This window comes from Urocitellus parryii, chromosome 5 (assembly GCF_045843805.1).
Source record: "Urocitellus parryii isolate mUroPar1 chromosome 5, mUroPar1.hap1, whole genome shotgun sequence".
Classification (NCBI taxonomy): Eukaryota; Metazoa; Chordata; class Mammalia; order Rodentia; family Sciuridae; genus Urocitellus; species Urocitellus parryii.
This window is the reverse complement of record NC_135535.1, coordinates 94,930,944-94,948,145: the sequence shown is the minus strand read 5'-3', so window position 1 is coordinate 94,948,145 and position 17,202 is coordinate 94,930,944. Positions and strand designations below refer to the sequence as shown.

The 17,202-nt window shown below is 36.1% G+C and overlaps 1 protein-coding gene across 2 annotated transcripts; it reads right to left on the bottom strand.

Annotated features, from left to right (window-relative positions):
• Nucleotides 1–956: 956 nt before the first annotated feature.
• On the bottom strand, nt 957–14,979 carry Wbp11 (WW domain binding protein 11). Of its 2 annotated transcripts, XM_026414172.2 has the most exons (13): nt 14,850–14,979; nt 14,653–14,735; nt 12,957–13,070; nt 12,519–12,550; nt 11,278–11,371; nt 10,029–10,225; nt 8,622–8,755; nt 8,261–8,460; nt 7,428–7,619; nt 5,083–5,184; nt 4,407–4,700; nt 3,280–3,462; nt 957–1,975 (listed from the first exon to the last, which is right to left on the bottom strand). In XM_026414172.2, the coding sequence occupies exons 3-13, from the start codon at nt 13,018–13,020 to the stop codon at nt 1,542–1,544; spliced, it is 1,926 nt and encodes a 641-aa protein (XP_026269957.1). In that variant the 5' UTR covers nt 13,021–13,070; nt 14,653–14,735; nt 14,850–14,979; the 3' UTR covers nt 957–1,541. The 2 variants fall into 2 exon arrangements, with proteins under 2 accessions (XP_026269957.1, XP_026269956.1); XM_026414171.2 differs by lacking the exon at nt 14,653–14,735.
• Between the last annotated feature and the right edge of the window lie 2,223 nt (nt 14,980–17,202).

Here is a 17,202-nt window from a genome sequence, read left to right as displayed (position 1 = left end):
CTTATTGTATCACTGCATTACCTTTTAGGATACCACCAATCTTTGATGGTATGGGATTTGCACAAAAAGTCATTTAAGTAAAGTAAGGTGGATTTAGCCTAAACACAATCCATACATTGGGTATGTCTGTGTATAACATTGATATGGACGTAACAGTGGTATGGACATAAGTAAATAATATAAGGAGCAACAGCCCCCAACAACCGGGCCACTGGATAAATCATGAACACTTTTCAAGTTGCAACACTCTCAAATGTGAAACAGTAAAAATACCTGAGTCATCTCCCAGGATTACTGGGTATATAAAAAGTATTTTGTAAAAAAAAAAAAAAATCTATATCTATATCTATCTATCTATCTATCTATATATATCAATGCTAATTAATAGTGTTAAGCATTCTAATTAATGTTTTAATCTAAAACCACATACACTTTATCATTCAAAACAGGAAATAGTAACCCTTTCTGATTTTCTAATAGCTTAGAAATGGCTTAAAATGGCCTTTGCTGGCCAGGCAAGGTAGCCTGTAATTCCAGTGGCTCAGGTAGCTGAGGCAGGAGTTCAAAGCCAGCCTCAGTAACAGCAAAGTGCTAAGCAACTCAGTGAGACCGTGTCTCTAAATAAAATACAAAACAGGGCTGGAGATGTGGCTCAGTGGTAGACCACCCCTGGGTTCAATTCCTGATACAAAAAAAAAAAAGCAATAAAAGGTGAGTCATAGTATTTGTAATAAATACCCCTCAATTTTTCTAAAGCCAATACGATACTCTTCAAGAAGAACTTTTTTCTTTAGCCCCTAAAATTTTAAAATTACTTATTGCCATAATTTCAATAAGATTCTTATTCTGTACCTGAAACAATAGTTCCTTAAACTCAAGTTTTAAATACTTGGTTTTTTTCCTGCCCATAAAACTAATATTGTTTAAATATTACTATTAACACAGAGATACCTTGGTGTAGAACATTTATTTTATTTTTTTTCCATGAAACACTCAAAGTTCAGATCAGTGGGAAATAATTTTAATCAAAGAATTGTACATTTTCTTCCCACATATCCTGCTTTGTATTAGGAAATGACATTGTGATCCATTTCACTACAAGTAAAATTATTACAAAATATTTACAGGAAAATATTAAAAATAACTCAAACACAAAAGGCAAGATGAAATAAACTGGGTTTTCAGAAATCTCTACTCCAGTGCCCACAGCACACAAGAAGAGAGTAAAAACAAATAAGTAACTAAGACTCCCCTGATCACAAATTTCCAAAGAACTGGAGAAGGGGAAGAAACTGGATGAAGATGGTAGTGTGAAAGGAAATGGATGTTAGCAGCACTGCTGCAATAGCCAATCTATTCTGAGTGAAATACCCTCTTATGTGCAGTAAATTCTGAACAAGGCTGTATTTTAGGATTTTCCTTGAACTGAAATTAGAAAATACCCTGACAGTGGAAGTAGCTCTTTCACCTAAGTTTAATAAGAGCCTCTTGCTCCACGAACCACTGTAGTGAACAGAAGCCTGTTCTGACATCAAAAGCTGTCACAGCAGCCCTTCCATTTCTTTCATGAAAGCTTCATAAACATCATCCTTAGTTTGTACTGAAACAGGGACAGAAGGACCAGATTTGGGGGCTGCTTTGGCAAGAGGCACAGCAGAATCATCCTCTGACTTTCTTTGGGGAGTAGCAGTAGCCCCTTTATTCTCCCGACGTACCCTCAGTGCAGTGGGCACAAATCGAGTAATTTCTGCCTTGGGATTAGTGATCTGTGGCTTGGCACTGATGGTTGCTGTGGCTTTCTTCTCAATGGTGGCTGCACTTGTATCATCCGCCTTGGGTCGCTGAATCAAGTTGGGTGGGGCACTCAACACCCCCGGATTCGGCAAGGGAGCTGGTGGGAAAAGCCCAGGTGGGGCAGGTCCAAGTGGAGGCACCAAAGGTGGGCGCATCATGCCAGGGCGAGGTGGAGGGATGCCTAAAACAACAAAACAAAACAGGCAGGATGAACACAAGAACCAATATAATTTAAATGCTATTAAGGATGACTAAACACAGGTGGATTAAAATTTTTTTGAAACAGATAACAATTTACTGAAAATAAGCTCAACTGTTATTTGAAAGTTAGGAATATATTCTGATAGTAAAGAATAAAACAACTTTCACTTTCAGCCTGTGCCCCTGTACTTATAGTTTTCCTAATTAATGATCTACTTGAAAATATTGAGCAAAATTGATTATACCAACTGGTTCCAAAGTCTACTTCAAATCTGATGGCCCAGATGCTATTCTGGCTATATGGTGCAGATGGCCAAGGTCAGGGGCTGCTGTTCCTTGCATTATTTACTTAAAAGGCAACTTAAGGGGCTGGGGATGTGGCTCAAGCTGTAGCGTGCTCGCCTGGCATGCGTGCAGCCCGGGGTTCGATCCTCAGCACCACATACAAACAAAGATGTTGTGTCCGCCGAGAACTAAAAAATAAATATTAAAAAATTCTTTCTCTCACTCTCTCTTTAAAAAAATAAAATAAAAGGCAACTTAAGTGGGAAGGAAATAAAAATATGACTCAGGCTTTTAAATGGACATGGAATGACAGAATGTTACTAATCAAATTCCATTACCATTAAAAAGAACTCAAGTCCTAACTGATGGTTTAGACATAAAATGGTCATACCCAAACCTGCAGATTTTAACTTTTTTCAAATACCACTTTTAAGATTGAATATATTGTACCATATTTTATCAAATTTAAGATACTATTGATTATATAAACTCATAATTTTCTATCTACTACTAAGAAAGAAATTAAAAGCCTAAGCTGAACTGTTCAAAAGGAGACTTTTATATTAAACTAGAATATTCAGAGTTGTAAACAAAACAAAAATCAAACCAAAACCACCCAAAACAAAAAAAAATTTGCCACATAATACAAGCCCACAAGGAACTCTGCAGGTATAATTCTGCTGCTGGGTAGAGGGAGGGGAAAAAAATCTTCCCTGTGATTTTAAGCTTTCAGTTTGTACTCATGCAGACACATGGAACAACATCATAATTATAACTATAATCAAAAAGTAGAAAAATCTCAAATAGAAAATCTAAAGTGGTCTTTGGCTGAGAGAAATCTCTCAAGTGATAGGCCGAAGCAAATGCAAATACCCATGGGAAGAACTCTACTTCAATCTAGAGCAATAACAACTGCAATATAGTGAAATGTGACAATATATCTAGAAGCAAATAAAATTTACAGTAGAATGTTTTTGTTACAGAAACTGAAAGCTTCACCTGGAGGTGCAGGGGGAGGTAGCCTTGGTGGGGGTCCCCGTGGAGGAGGGCCAGGAGGCAGACCAGGAGGTGGACCTGGGGGAGGGCCAGGGGGTCGGCCTGGTGGTGGTCCTGGAGGTAAAAGTCGTGGTAAAGGCCCTCGAAGTCCTGGCATTCCAGGAGGTCTCAAAAATGGAGGAGCCCCTGAAAAGAGAAAAATGATAAATTAATGTCAAACATTACATGAAGTAATAATTGTGGTATAAAGGCAACTCAAATATTGTTTGACTTATCACTTTAACTCCAAATTAGATAACTTACAAAGCTCACTGAAAATATGTGGAAACAATTCATTCAACAAATACATACACAAGGCACCAGAAAAAAGGTTAGATTTGTTATGGATCATTATTTTCATTTCCCAACACCACCAAAAAAAGTAGTCAGAGCTCTGCTGGGCTGGAAATATAATATATTATAATATAATATATTATAATTATAATATAAGCAAGATGCTTTACAAACCGTATAAAATTCAATAAGATATAGACAGAGACCACTGAGGATGATGTGAGATAAGTTATTTTGTTTTATACTAATCAGAAAAAGGTTAGCTCTATTTAAGACAACTTAATTGACTGACTGTAGAATGAAGAACTAAGATTCTAAATAGACAAGAAGTTCTCTATGTTGTTCCAAATCTCATACATTTAAGCCAACATTTGGTAGATTAATTACTTTATATCTATGAAATAACTATAACTAAAAAACCTATAATTTAGTAATTCATAACCTAAGAAGAAAATGAGATAGCACTAACTGTGCCCCAGTCCCACCTGCTATCAATTTGGAATTAGGTCACTATATGTAATAAAAATACTAAAGAAAGCACAGTTACAAGTTTGTGTTGTCAAAATAAGAACCTTGAAAAAGGAAGAGCTCTGATAAAAACAGGTGGTTGTTAAAAAACAGTTGCAAAAAACACTTTAGAAATGAACAAGCATTTATCCTTTGCAAATCCTTCATACCATAAGAGAATTCCATTAAGAGGAAACAAGAAAACATCAATATTAATGATGTATGGTTTTTTTTTGAATGATTCCATTTTAACCTCATTAAATACTTATCCACGCCATTTAAGAGCTTACCTGGAGGTGGTCCAGGAGGAAGGCCTGTGGGTGGCCCAGGAGGTCGTAAAGGTGGAGCAGGTGGTGGTCCAAGAGGAGGTGGTCCTGGCATGGGAGGTGCTTGTATCTGAGAAGGAGGAACAGACTGCGGGGGAGCCTGCTGCTGTGAAGAAGCAGTAGAAGTGCCATCAGAATGAGGGTCCTCTTTATGCTGTTTTTGTGATTGTTTTTCTGCTTCAGAATCATCAGAATCATCTTCATCATCCTCCTCTGAAAATTCCTCTACTTCCCGTCCTTCCTCTGGGATTTCCTGACCTGAAAGAAATTTTTAAAACACATTTTTATTGTTTGCAGCCTAGAGAATGACAATGACTGAATAAATATGTTCTTAAAATTAACAACCAAATAGTCTTCTTTAATAAACTACTTAGATGTGGAAGAATAATAGTCTTCTGCTCATCCATGCTAGTGTAGTACAGTGGTATAAACCCTGGTTTGAGGACAAGACAGAGCCCAATCATTTAACAATAATGTAACTTGGGGCAGCCTACCTAATGCCTTCAAACCTTAAATTTTTCTGAAGGATAAATTTACTATTTACTTCAGAGTTGCTGAGATATTAAATAGAAAAATGCACACAAAGCAAATGGCATAAGAAAATAACAAAAGGTGATTCACCTTTCCTTCCCTGCCTTACCCGCCATTCGAAGCATCATGGCTTGAAGAGGAGTCAGCTCCTTCATGTTCTTCTTTTTCTTCCTTGATTTTCCAGGCATATCTGCAAATCGTACACTCAGACCTAATGGACAAGGGAGGGTGGGAGTGGGGTGGATAGGGATCAATAATACATTCAGTAAATGTTCACCATGTAATAAACATCATGTAACGCTCTACATTTGACTGTAATCCATCACTTATAAGTGCACAGAGATATCTATACTAAAATGCTAATTGATGGTTAATATATAATGGTGCTATAATGATTTAAGATTCATAAAATTTTAAAAATTAAAGAATACTATCAACATCTTATCAGTAAAATTGAACATCCAGATAAAATACATTAATTTTCTATAAAAATATAAATTAATATATCCAAGTCATGGAGCTAGCATAACCTTGATAACAATACTTACCTATTGGTCAACATAACATATAAGCAAATTGAATCCAGAAAAGTTTTACAAGAAAAACACATCATAAGCAAGCAGGGATGGTCCCAGAAATTGAAGATGATTTAACAGTATAAAAGCTAGTAACTGAATTCACTACAATAAACAACTTAAAGAGAAACAAATGAAAAACCACCTTGCCACTCCAATAGATGCTTAAAACATATGACCAAAAAAGGGAAGAAAAACAAAAAACAATTTAAAAAAATACTTAAACTAGAAAACAGAATTCTTGACAAAGGCTATCCACTAGACATTGTTATACATCATACTTAAGGGTACACTAGCAGCAGCATTTTGAGTTGGTAAACATTTGAGGAGGATCATGAAAGCAGGGCTTTAGTTTGTTTATCCTGTATCCCTAGTGACTAGAAAAATGCCTTGCTTATAATAAAAACTCAGTAAAAATTAGCTGATAGAGTACCAAATCATAGTTGGGATAGCTACTTTCATAACATGTGCTAATGAACATATATAAGAAAAAAGCAGTTGGCAGAAAAAGAGAAAAATAAGGCAAGACACCACATAGTTCCAGAAAAAAAATGGGAGCAGCTGTGGTTGTAATTGTTTTCTACTTTCAAGTACTAACTCCCACCTAAGAATCTTTCCACCTAAGAATCTTCTTATTTTCCAATGTCAGGTGTACCACTTTTTCACTAGATTTTCCACTTGTAATTGTGATTTTTAAAGAAACAGCAGGAGAAAATTTGTCATCATTATAATACTAGCATTGTATACTAACACTGTATAAGAACACTGTGCTATAGGCTACAAAAACAATTCCATAAAAGTAGCTCCAAAACTAATGAGATTTGATAGAACTAGTATATTTTATGCATTGCTCAGTACCTATTATAATAAAAATTTCTTGACAAAAAACATATATTATGTTTTGATAAAATATGTTTCTTGATTCCACTTACAAATGTACCTGAATTATAATTATGATCCTGGTTCATGTAAGATATCATGAACATAGAAAACTCAAAGGGATTCCAAAACAGATATTTAAATAAACTTATTTTAAGCTAGGAGTGGTGGTGCACATCTGTATTCTCAGTGACTCAGGAAATTAAAGGAGGAAGATTACGAGTTCAAAACTAGCCTCAGCAACTAATGTGAACCCGTCTAAAAATATAAAATAAAAAAAAGGGGGCTGTGGCTCAGTGGTAGAGTGCTCGCCTGGTATGCATGAGGCACTGGGTTCAATCCTCAGCACCATATAAAAATAAAATAAAGGTATTGTGTCTACAACTAAAAACTAAAAAAAAAAAAAAAAAAAAAAAAAGGGTTGGGGATGTAGCTCAGTGGTAGAAGCACCCCGGGTTCAATCCCTACTCAATAACCCCTCACACAAAAAGCTTATTTTAAAATGACAACAATATGGTTGTTCTCCTTTCCTATAGCATATCATGATAGCATATCTTTATGCTGCTGTATAGTTACCTTTTTACCTCAAAATGGATTTCATACCCTAAACAAAAAACAAAAAAACTACACTTTTAAAAAATGTATGTAGCTAAATACTATTGACATACTATTGCATGTCAAAAGTTTTCAAAATATTTATATAGGTAGGCGTAAGGCTATAATCTCAGATACTAGGAGGCTGAGGCAAGGAGGATCACAAATTCAAAGCTAGCCAAAGCAATTTAGTTAAGACCCTGACTCAAAAATTAAAAAGCACTAAGGCTGTGTAATTCAGTGGTAGAGTTCCTTGGTTTCAATCCCTAGCACTACCACCAAAAAGTGCATGTGCATGTACGGAGTGGGGGTGGGAGTATAAAAATGAACATAACTTGATGATCTTAGGAACTTTAGCTGTGTGCCATTTATTGATCAATAATATAGAATGTTCATCTGTACATACCTGACTTTTTTTCTTCATTATTGTCTCTCTCACTATCATCACGGTGCACAAATTCATCCCCCTCACTTTCTCCATCTGATCTGTCAGTGTCACTGTCATCACTACTGTCATCGTGCTTATCCTGATCCATGTCCTCAGGATAGCCATCATCTTCACTAGTACTGGACACATCATCATCATGACCCCGTTGAGCTGAAAAGGGAAAAAAGCAAGCAACAAATACCATGATTAGATATCCACTACATGGTCCCAGAAATGCAGAAAATTATGCTATGTACCTCAGAATATAACTTAATTGCTTAGATAAAAATTCTGCATATAATCTCAGTCATTCATACAGTCTGACATTATTCTTATTAGGTAACAGTTTTCAATACTTCTTATTTTTGGTCATTTAAGTTTTTTTTAAAGGTTCAAATTTGAAAATACATCCTATTTAGAATCAATCATGCTTATATAACTACACAATCAGTGATTATACAATGATGTTCAAAACTGATGACAATACAGCCGAAAGGGAAATAGGTATTGTTAAGAGTGTGACATCTCAGGTTGGGGGTATAACTCAGTTGGCAGAGTGCTTGCCTTGCATGTATAAGACCCTGAGTTCAATCCCTAGCACACATACACAAAAAGGAAGAGTGGGACCTCTTTAGATATAGTATGATGCCTTTATTTGGGTAGATCCTATGATTTAACCATGTGAACACACATTGGCATGTAGATAGAACTTAAGGGTTCTAAGAGTGGTCAACAACATGTTAAATAGGGACAGCATGAAACACAATGGTGAAAAAGTCACAGAAGTTAAAGAATAGTTAGTCACTCCTTACCAAGTTCTGGACTATACAACATGTCTTCATCTCGCCTACGAGGGGGAAGATCTAGAGCAAAGCCCACTTTACGGCCATACATCTGCATGACTTGGGGAGGAGGTGGACCAGGTGGAGGGCCAGGAGGTTTTCTGCCAGGGGGCAAACGTGGAACACCATGTCCAAGAAGAGGAAGGATAGAAACTGCACGAGTTGGGGGTCTGTAAGGAAAATTTGGTAGTATCACAAAATGGAATTCACACTTAAACAATACATTGATGACACTCACATCATCTTTTATTTCTCACTGCATGAATTTTGGCACTCCACACTCAAATGGTGCTTTTAATAAGTGCTCTGTTTATGGGAACTGCTTCCATACCCATAGGCTGAGGTCTTCTTTAGGATGGAGGGTGGCTGGGCACCAGGAAGTGGAATGTCCTGGATCAAGATGTTGGAAGGAGCATGCGGCATATCTGGCAAAGGAATACTCTCTACTTCCACATGCTGAGCATTCTGAAACACAGAAAATTCCAATAGTAGAAGAGGAAACTAATCCACAAATTCAATATCAAAGTTTCATGTCTGCTGTTTCATAGCCTCAATTTGTTTTCCAACTTAAATAAATATGAAAAAACAAGAACCAAAAGCTTCAGTACTTCCAAAGCTTGTGTTAAAGAACTCAAATATTGGGCTAGCGTTGTAGCTTAGTGGGACAGTGCTTGCCTAGCTCCTGTAAGGAACTGGGTTTGATTCTCAGCACCACATAAAAAATAAAGGTACTGTGTCCACCTACAACTAAAAAAAAATAAAATAAAATAAAAAAGTAAAAAGAACTGAAGTACTTTATCTCTTTCTCTGAAAGAACACAAAGTTGGTGGCTTTTTTTTCTCCCCCTTTATTATCAGCTAATTATTTATGGATATGAAATAGCTGCTGTTTAGAGAAGTTCAACTGTTTTCACTAACAGGGTAAATAGCGTAACAAAGCTACCCTATTTAATATTCTAGACAATAATATATGTCAATTAGCAAGTGGTATATACCCAGTGGTAGGGCTTGAGTTCTAAACTTAGTTTGGCTTTGTTGAGTTTCTACTCTACATTATCTGTAGGTAACCATGTTGCCTTAAGTTGCCTTATCTGCAAAAAAATGAAGCCCCCCAAACCTAACTTTACAAAAATTATACCATTTAGTCCCACCTCCCAATTTTAAAAGTAAAATTTACAGTGAAAGGTACAAATTCAATAAGATTTGACAAATGCATATGTTTCATACTCCTTTCTGATCAATCTCAAACTCCATCCTATGGCAAACAAGGTGAACACTTTTTTCCTCCATAGATTAGTATTGCCTATGCTAGAATTTCATACAAATGAAATAATAACTATAAAAGAACCTCATCATGCTTTTGAAATTTATCCAGGTTCTTTTAAAAAACTTTCTTTATCCTGGGTTATTCTGTGTATTAGTAGATCATTCCTTTTTGTTGCTAAGTAAAAATTCCAATATTGCTAAGTATATTCCATTGTATATTAGAGTTTGATTATTCATTATCATTATTTATGGACCTAGTCTATTTTCAGTTTTTTGGCTATTATTGTGTTGGCAAGCAAATTGATTTCTATAAACATAAGAGGATTAGATTTTCTGGCTCAAAAAGTAAGTTCATGTTTAGTTTTGTAAGAAACTAATATGAAGAGGTTTAAAAATGATTAATTCTCCCTCTAACGTTTTAGATCAAACTTCAGTACAACATTTTAGCTTCTTCCTCCAGAGAAATTGATTACCTTGACAGCATCAAAATATTGGCTAAGTTGAGCCCTCTTCTGTTCATATTCTACTTCTAGCTTTCTCAATTCTTTGTAAATATCTGGATTCTCTTTTTCATAAAGTCGCAGAATACGTTCAAAAGTTTCACGCAGCTTTTTACGTTTGTCTTTCAGTACTTTCTCATTTAACTGTGGTTGTTGTACTGGGTTAAACTCTGAAAGAAAAAAAGATTATAAATCATAAACAAAGGGTTATATCATTTAGGTATTCATAGATTATAAAATTTAATAAAAACCTTCTGGAAAAAAATTAAATACAGACAACCATACTCTTCAATTTATTCAATGAAGTATAATATTTTTAAAATTCACACTTTTTATTTTTTGGTGCTGAGAATCAAACTCACGGTCTTGTGCATGTTAAGCACATGCTCTGTCTCTGAGCTATACCCCTAGTCTAAAATTCCACCCATTTTAGATGGCCATTAATTTCACTTTCATTTCTCAGATATCATTTCGCTATAATAGAAATCAATTTATACTCCTCTATGCTGAAAACCTGCTATAGCAGTTTTTACTAGACAGATCTGGGTTTATAGTCTACACTGGTCCTTCATTTAATTGTGAAATCTTGATTTTTAAAAATTTAATTCTCTGCTCTTTAACTTTGTCATCTGGTGAATGATGACATTAATTATCTTTTAACAAAGCTCCAATAATAAAATGGGATTACATTAAAATACCCAATGGTTTATTGGGACGTGAACCCATCATAAGTCGAGGAGCATCTTATTGCTCTTCCACATTCTTACCGATTGGTCAACTATCCTTTGAATATTCTTATTGAAAAAAGGGGAAACTGCCTTATATTCATAATTGCCTATATTTAGATTTTATACGGTTAATTGCCAACATTAAAAACCAAATGTCACAGACAATAAAACTCCAAGGTGATTTCATAAACCAGATTTGTCTTCTCTTGAAAAATTAGCTGGTCCAACTGGACTTTTGTTACTGTATAACCACAATTAGCTTAAGCTAAATAACGGCTACCCTCTTGTTTTTAAGATATGGGATCTCCAGTTTGCAACAGTCCCTACTCCATCTCTCCATATCATCTCCCTAACACTAAAACTAAATCTGTGTTAAATGACATCATGCTGTTCTGTTTTTCTTAGGCTTATGCTGCTTTACTCATTACCTGCTTTTCTGTGTGTATCAGACAACTGTAGCTGCTATAAAATCCTGACTTTTTATAAATTCTTACCCATTTCATCCAATTTCTCCATGTCCCGGATAATCTGTTTGGGGTCTTTCATCTTCAAAACTGCAGCTCGTACCATCATACGCTGTTTTTTGTTCTTAGAAAAACAAAAGAAAAGCAGAATGTTAAGAAACTGAACATCCATGAGTTTTTATTTCAAGAATCCATTTAAACAGAATTTAAAATTTCTCCTTGTTTTCTGATCACTTGTTTCAATCGCCAGATACAAAGCTATTTTTTTTGCTCTCAAAAATGTTAAGACTTTAGTAAAAAAGTTGTGCTTTTTAAGACAAATACTGCTTTTAACTTTGTGAGATCTTTAGTAGTTACATAACAGAAAACTTTTCTTAAAACAAATGTTGCAGCTTAATCAAAAAATCATAGGAAAAAGCTTTGCAAGATTATTAGTAACCCATAAAAGAAAAAACAAAAACCCCACAATTGGAAATTATTAAAAATCAAAGTGCCCTCGGAGCTGGGATTGTGGCTCAGCTCTAGAGTGCTTGTCTAGCACATTTGAGGCCTTGGGTTCGATCCTCAGCATCACATAAAAATAAATAAAATGGTATTGTGTTCAACTACTTCTAAAAAATAAATATTTAAAAAAAACCTAAGTGCCCTCAATGTGTTAAAACCCTATACACTTCCTATTCTGCTGAAGTACTTCACTGCAAACTTAATCATGAAAATAAATATACAAAGCTATCTAGCATCACATTTATTTCCATTCACTAATCTAGTAGCTTTTAACAAAGCCATTATGTTTTGATAAGCAGTAAAAAAAGAATTATTGCTGGGCACGGTGGCACATGCCTGTAATCCTTGGGAGGCTGAGACAGGAGAAAAATGAGTTTAAAGCCAGCCTCAGCAACTTAGTGAGGCCCTAACCAACTGAGACCCTATTTCTAAATAAAATACAAAATAGAGCTGGGTATGTGGCTCAGTGGTAGAATGCCCATGGGTTCAATCCTTGGTACCAAAAAAAAAAAAAAAAAAAAGTCAAAAACATTTTTCAATTTTTGGGAAAGATAATAAAATAAACAATGACATCATAAATAATCATGAATTTATCTGCAGTTTACTACCAATAAACAAATCTTGGTTCGTAAATTTTATGGTTTTTATCAAAAGCATAAAGCATTTTTTTCTGGCAGGAAATTGGAAATGTTATTCTGAAATCTACTAATCTCAAAAGATGTGCCAAAAATCACTTATAGCTATTCAAGATGCTTCTGAAGTCATACCTTTTTTAATTCTCTCTTCCGGGCTTCCTTTCCTTAAAAGGGAAAGAGGGAGAGAAGATACAATTTTTAAATCTTGTTGAGAAAAGCTCACTAATCATGGCAACCCAAAATTTCAGGACATTAAGTTTCTTAGAAAACAATAATGAATCTTAACAAAAAGTTACCATAAATACTAAATAAGAGCTGGTAAAACCTAATTGGTTCAAAACTCCTCCGAATACATAAAGGTCTTAAGCCAATTCTACTTTGTCAAGTCAATATGGGTAGAAATTTATTGGCAAATTTAAAGTTTTAATCATGTGCCCACAAGAACTAGATGATTTCATACAATTTCCTCCTCCTATCACTGATCTTATAAATAAGTCACAATGAAACAGGTTCCTTATTAACTGCAATTTTTAATATCCTCTACTTCATTCCACACTGAAAGACACTTACGGGCTTGGTCTGTAGGGTTCATAAATTTTCCACTCTTGGTGGATGATGTTGATCTCCGTCCCATGTTGACAATATGTATGGTTCACTTATTCATTTAAAAAAAAATAAACAAACCTGTAAAGACAAAGAAATAGATTACCTTTCCTATATTGATAACATTTCTTCCTTTTTAGTGTTCCTATCTCTGGATATTATTCTTTAGAAAGGTAAGGAGTATGAAGATTACTTTATCAATAACTTATTAACATTTTCTGTATAAATAACAACACTGTCAATTGAAAAAAAATCAACTAGAAATGTGCTAACAACATGACACAAATCACAAACAAAAGCTGTCACATTCTTCCTTTATTTACATGTAGGGTAAAAGAATAAAAAGGAAAAATGGGGGCAATGAATCTGGGCTTAAAGACAGTATCTTCCCCTTGCCCCTCTCCACTTTTTTTCTTGACATATGTGCTATATATTTCCTGAGACATAAAAACTCATTAATTTAAGCCCATTCACTTTAGATTTAATTCTAATCTGAATAGAACTGACTCTCCTAAAAGCTTAAAATATAACCAAAAATGTAAATATCCAAAATTAATATTGTATTATATTAACAGAAATCCCAAAGACTTCTCCGCTGAGATATATGTTTCTTACTGGAATCTACTTGACTCCGGATTTATATTTTTTAAGGTAATTAAAAGTAATAACTGTGTTTAAGGAAAATATTTTTAAAATCACAACTTTTTTTTGGTACCGGGGATTAACTCAGGGACCTTCAACCACTGAGCCACATCTCCAGCTCTATTGTGTATTTTATTTAGAGACAGGGTCTGAGTTGCTTAGCACCTCGAGGTTGCTGAGGCTCGTTTTGAACTATCTTCCTGTCTCAGCCTCCTGAGATTACAGAGGTGCGCCACTGTGCCCGGCTAAATTAAAACTTTTATTAACATCATTTTTTTCTCTTTTACCCCCCCCCCCAAAAATGAAACTTAGTCTTTCCGAAAATAAAGACTGACAAATTAGCTTTCTTTTTGAAAGTAGACACTTTTTTAAAGAGTGGGAAAGGGAAGATCAAAGGGCAAATTTTGGGGCACATAATAGGATTGATTACCTTCCCTTTGCCCCCTTAAGATTTTGTCAGACCAGTTAATACGTTTCACCAAGTGTTCAACTGCTCCTATTTCTGCTAGATGTTTCACAGTTGTTCCAGGGACAATTATTTTACCATATTAAGTGTCCCCTTCTCAGAAAAACTGGGGGCCTGGGGAAGGGGCGGGAGAATATAAAGTGGATAATGGGGGAACCAGCACAATAGTACAAGTTCTTATATCTTCGAGTACCTTTATCTGTTGTGTTTTCCTTTCTCATTTAAACCTCAGGCTCATATTTTGACCCTCTTCTCCCACAACTGGAACACAGGGCAGATATGAATTACAGAATTTTTACAGAAAATCGTGGAGCCTTAGTCTACACAACTTTTCTGCCTAAAAGCTAAAAGTGGAGGCGATTGAGAAATCAGGCCGAAAAGCCGTGGGGAATTATAAAAAAGTCAAAGAGGCTTCAAGGGACGGGGTCCAGGTCCACCAAAGGAGGCAACAGCAGCAACTGCCGAAACCATAGCGACGGTTGATACTGGACTCGAGGTACAAAACGTCAACCTGAGGCAACCGCTCAACGTGCTTAGGAAGCGGCAATAACCCACCTGGCGAAGTAACCACGTAGCCGCTGGATGCTACCCGACGCCAGGCCCAGGAATCCTCCAGTCTGCTGCTCGGGAGATCCCAACTGGGAAGAGGAAGGGCCGGGTAAAGGGGCCTGGTGTCCCCAGGGCAACCGCGCGGGCCCTAGGAATGGACCGGAGAGATGAAGAAGCGGAGTAAAGCAATCCCATGTACTCACAGCACTGCTGGGCTCCCAGGACTGCGAGAAGCCGGGAGGGGGCGATTCTGGGCCCCTTTCACTTCGTAGGGGCCTTCACCTCTGCCTCTCGGTCAACCACCTAACCACCGCCATCTTGAAACCTCGCGCCCCACCGCCATCCTTACGTCACTTCCTATCCCTAGGGTCGACGATCTCTTAGCGTTGTTCTGTAGTGGAACCATAGAGAGCGCTCAAGAACTACAGGACTAAAGGCTTTTCCGCTATAAAATAATGCCCCATTGGCTGGTTGTAGGCTAAGAGCCCGCCCACGTCGATTGACACTTTATAGTCCAATAGGAATAAGAAAAAGAAAGTCAATATCTGATTGGCTGTTTATTTTGCCTCTCGGGTCGGGGGCGTTCTGATTAAATTACCGCAAGTCTGTTGAGCCATGCGATTCCGGTGCATTTGGAAAACGGCCTCTTTCTATCCCCGGAATTGTGTTAATTGTTGGATTTTCGTATTTCTTATAATGTAAACGGGCGCAATCTTTTGTGAGTGTCGCCATTTGAAAACGAGTTGAATAACACTTGCCACTGAATTGAATGTGCTTTGTAAGCATCTGGTTATCCCATGTGGGCGCCTGGGGCATCTGGGATTCAGTAGTCTATCAATACAGAGAACGTTCGTTTATTTGTTCGCCTCAACAAATAAATCTATGCCCGTATTAGCGGCTCAAATTGATAATCTACAAGATCGAGAAAATGTGGGGATACACGTGCAGTTAGTTTTAAATTCACAAGTGGCGAAGTGCACATGTAGGGATACAGCTGTAATTTTAAATTTACAGGTGACGCGATTGGTACGTATTGGCTCCCTTCCGAACTCATCTTTTCACCAGCTGAAAGCCCTTTATGAGGTCACTAACTCAGATTACTTATGTCTAGACTTCCCCCTTCCCCTCTATACCTTTTTACTTAGGACTCCTTTCCATCTGTTCTCCTTAAAGGTAGGTTAAGTGTTTAAAAATTCTGCTGTTAAGAAACATGCTTTGTTATTTGTGATCTTAATCCAAGTCCACTAACAAGAAAACAGATATAGGCAAATTCTAATTACAAATATTTCAAAACATTGATGGAAACCCATTTATTTTTGACAGAAAATTCAAATGTGCTCCTAACATAGAAACTAACCCAGCCTTTATTTTAGGTAATTCTTAATTTGATCTTAGACTGAATTTGAGTCTTAAATCAATAACAAGAGCTTTTAAGTCAAAGTTTATAGAGTAGTAAAAAGGAAAATAAGATTACATTTGGAGGCCAGGCGCGGTGGCGATGGCTCATGCCTGTAATCCCATCGGCTTGGAGGTAGAGGCAGGAGGATCTGGAGTTTAAAGCCAGCCTCAGCAATTTAGGGAGGTGCCAAGCAACTCAAGGAGACCCTGTCTCTAATAAAATGCAAAATAGGGCTAGGGGTGTGGCTCAGTGGTGGAGTGCCCCTGAGTTCAATCCCTGGTACCACCTCCCCCCGCAAAAGATTTCATTTGGAGATGAACTAAATTGTGATATTTTGCAGCTAATTTATAAAAAAGTCATAATAGAAGAGAAAGAAAATGGAGTACGGTTTCAAGATTAATCTTTCACGTACCTAATTAACATTTTTTTGAGAAGACTTCTTTATTTCAAGACTTTTTTTGTAGTCGAATGTAAGAATCAACTCTAACAAACATATTCCTGAATCAACAGTGTTACAATTTTGGAAGTAGACTTTAAAAGAGTCTTTATAGAAATTATTAGTTAATAAAGGATTTAGAGAACACTTGTATCTACAGAAATTCACCTGACCCAGTAGGCCTCTATTGCCTCTGGATTTTTGTAAAATCAAGTAATTAGTGATGTTTCAGGTAGCAGAGGCAACTGCTTGCTTTCTTCTAGTATTGAAAGCAAAGTTATTTATTTTTTTTCAGAAAACTCATAATAAATTGTCTTTTTTTAAATAACAAATATTTAAAGAGTAGTGAGTTCCTTTTCTGCATTCCAAGCACATTTTATGCATATATAGCTGGGGTGATATATATATATATATAATTATAATTATACCTGAATTACACTTTGTCATCATAGTTGGTCCGCATGGATTACAATTATAGAAACAGAACTTTTTTCATTTTTTTAATCCACCCAGATTACATTGTGTAATTAGTAGAAGTTCACAGATACATTGTCTCATCATTGAAACCAATTGTTACAAACCATTTATTTTTTATTTTTTGTGGTACTAGGGATTTAACCCAGGGCCTTATTCATACAGGGCAAGCACTCTACCAACTGAGCTATAACCTCTGCCCATTATAAACCATTTTCAGTCTCTTCCTGTCTATAGAAAACTGGAC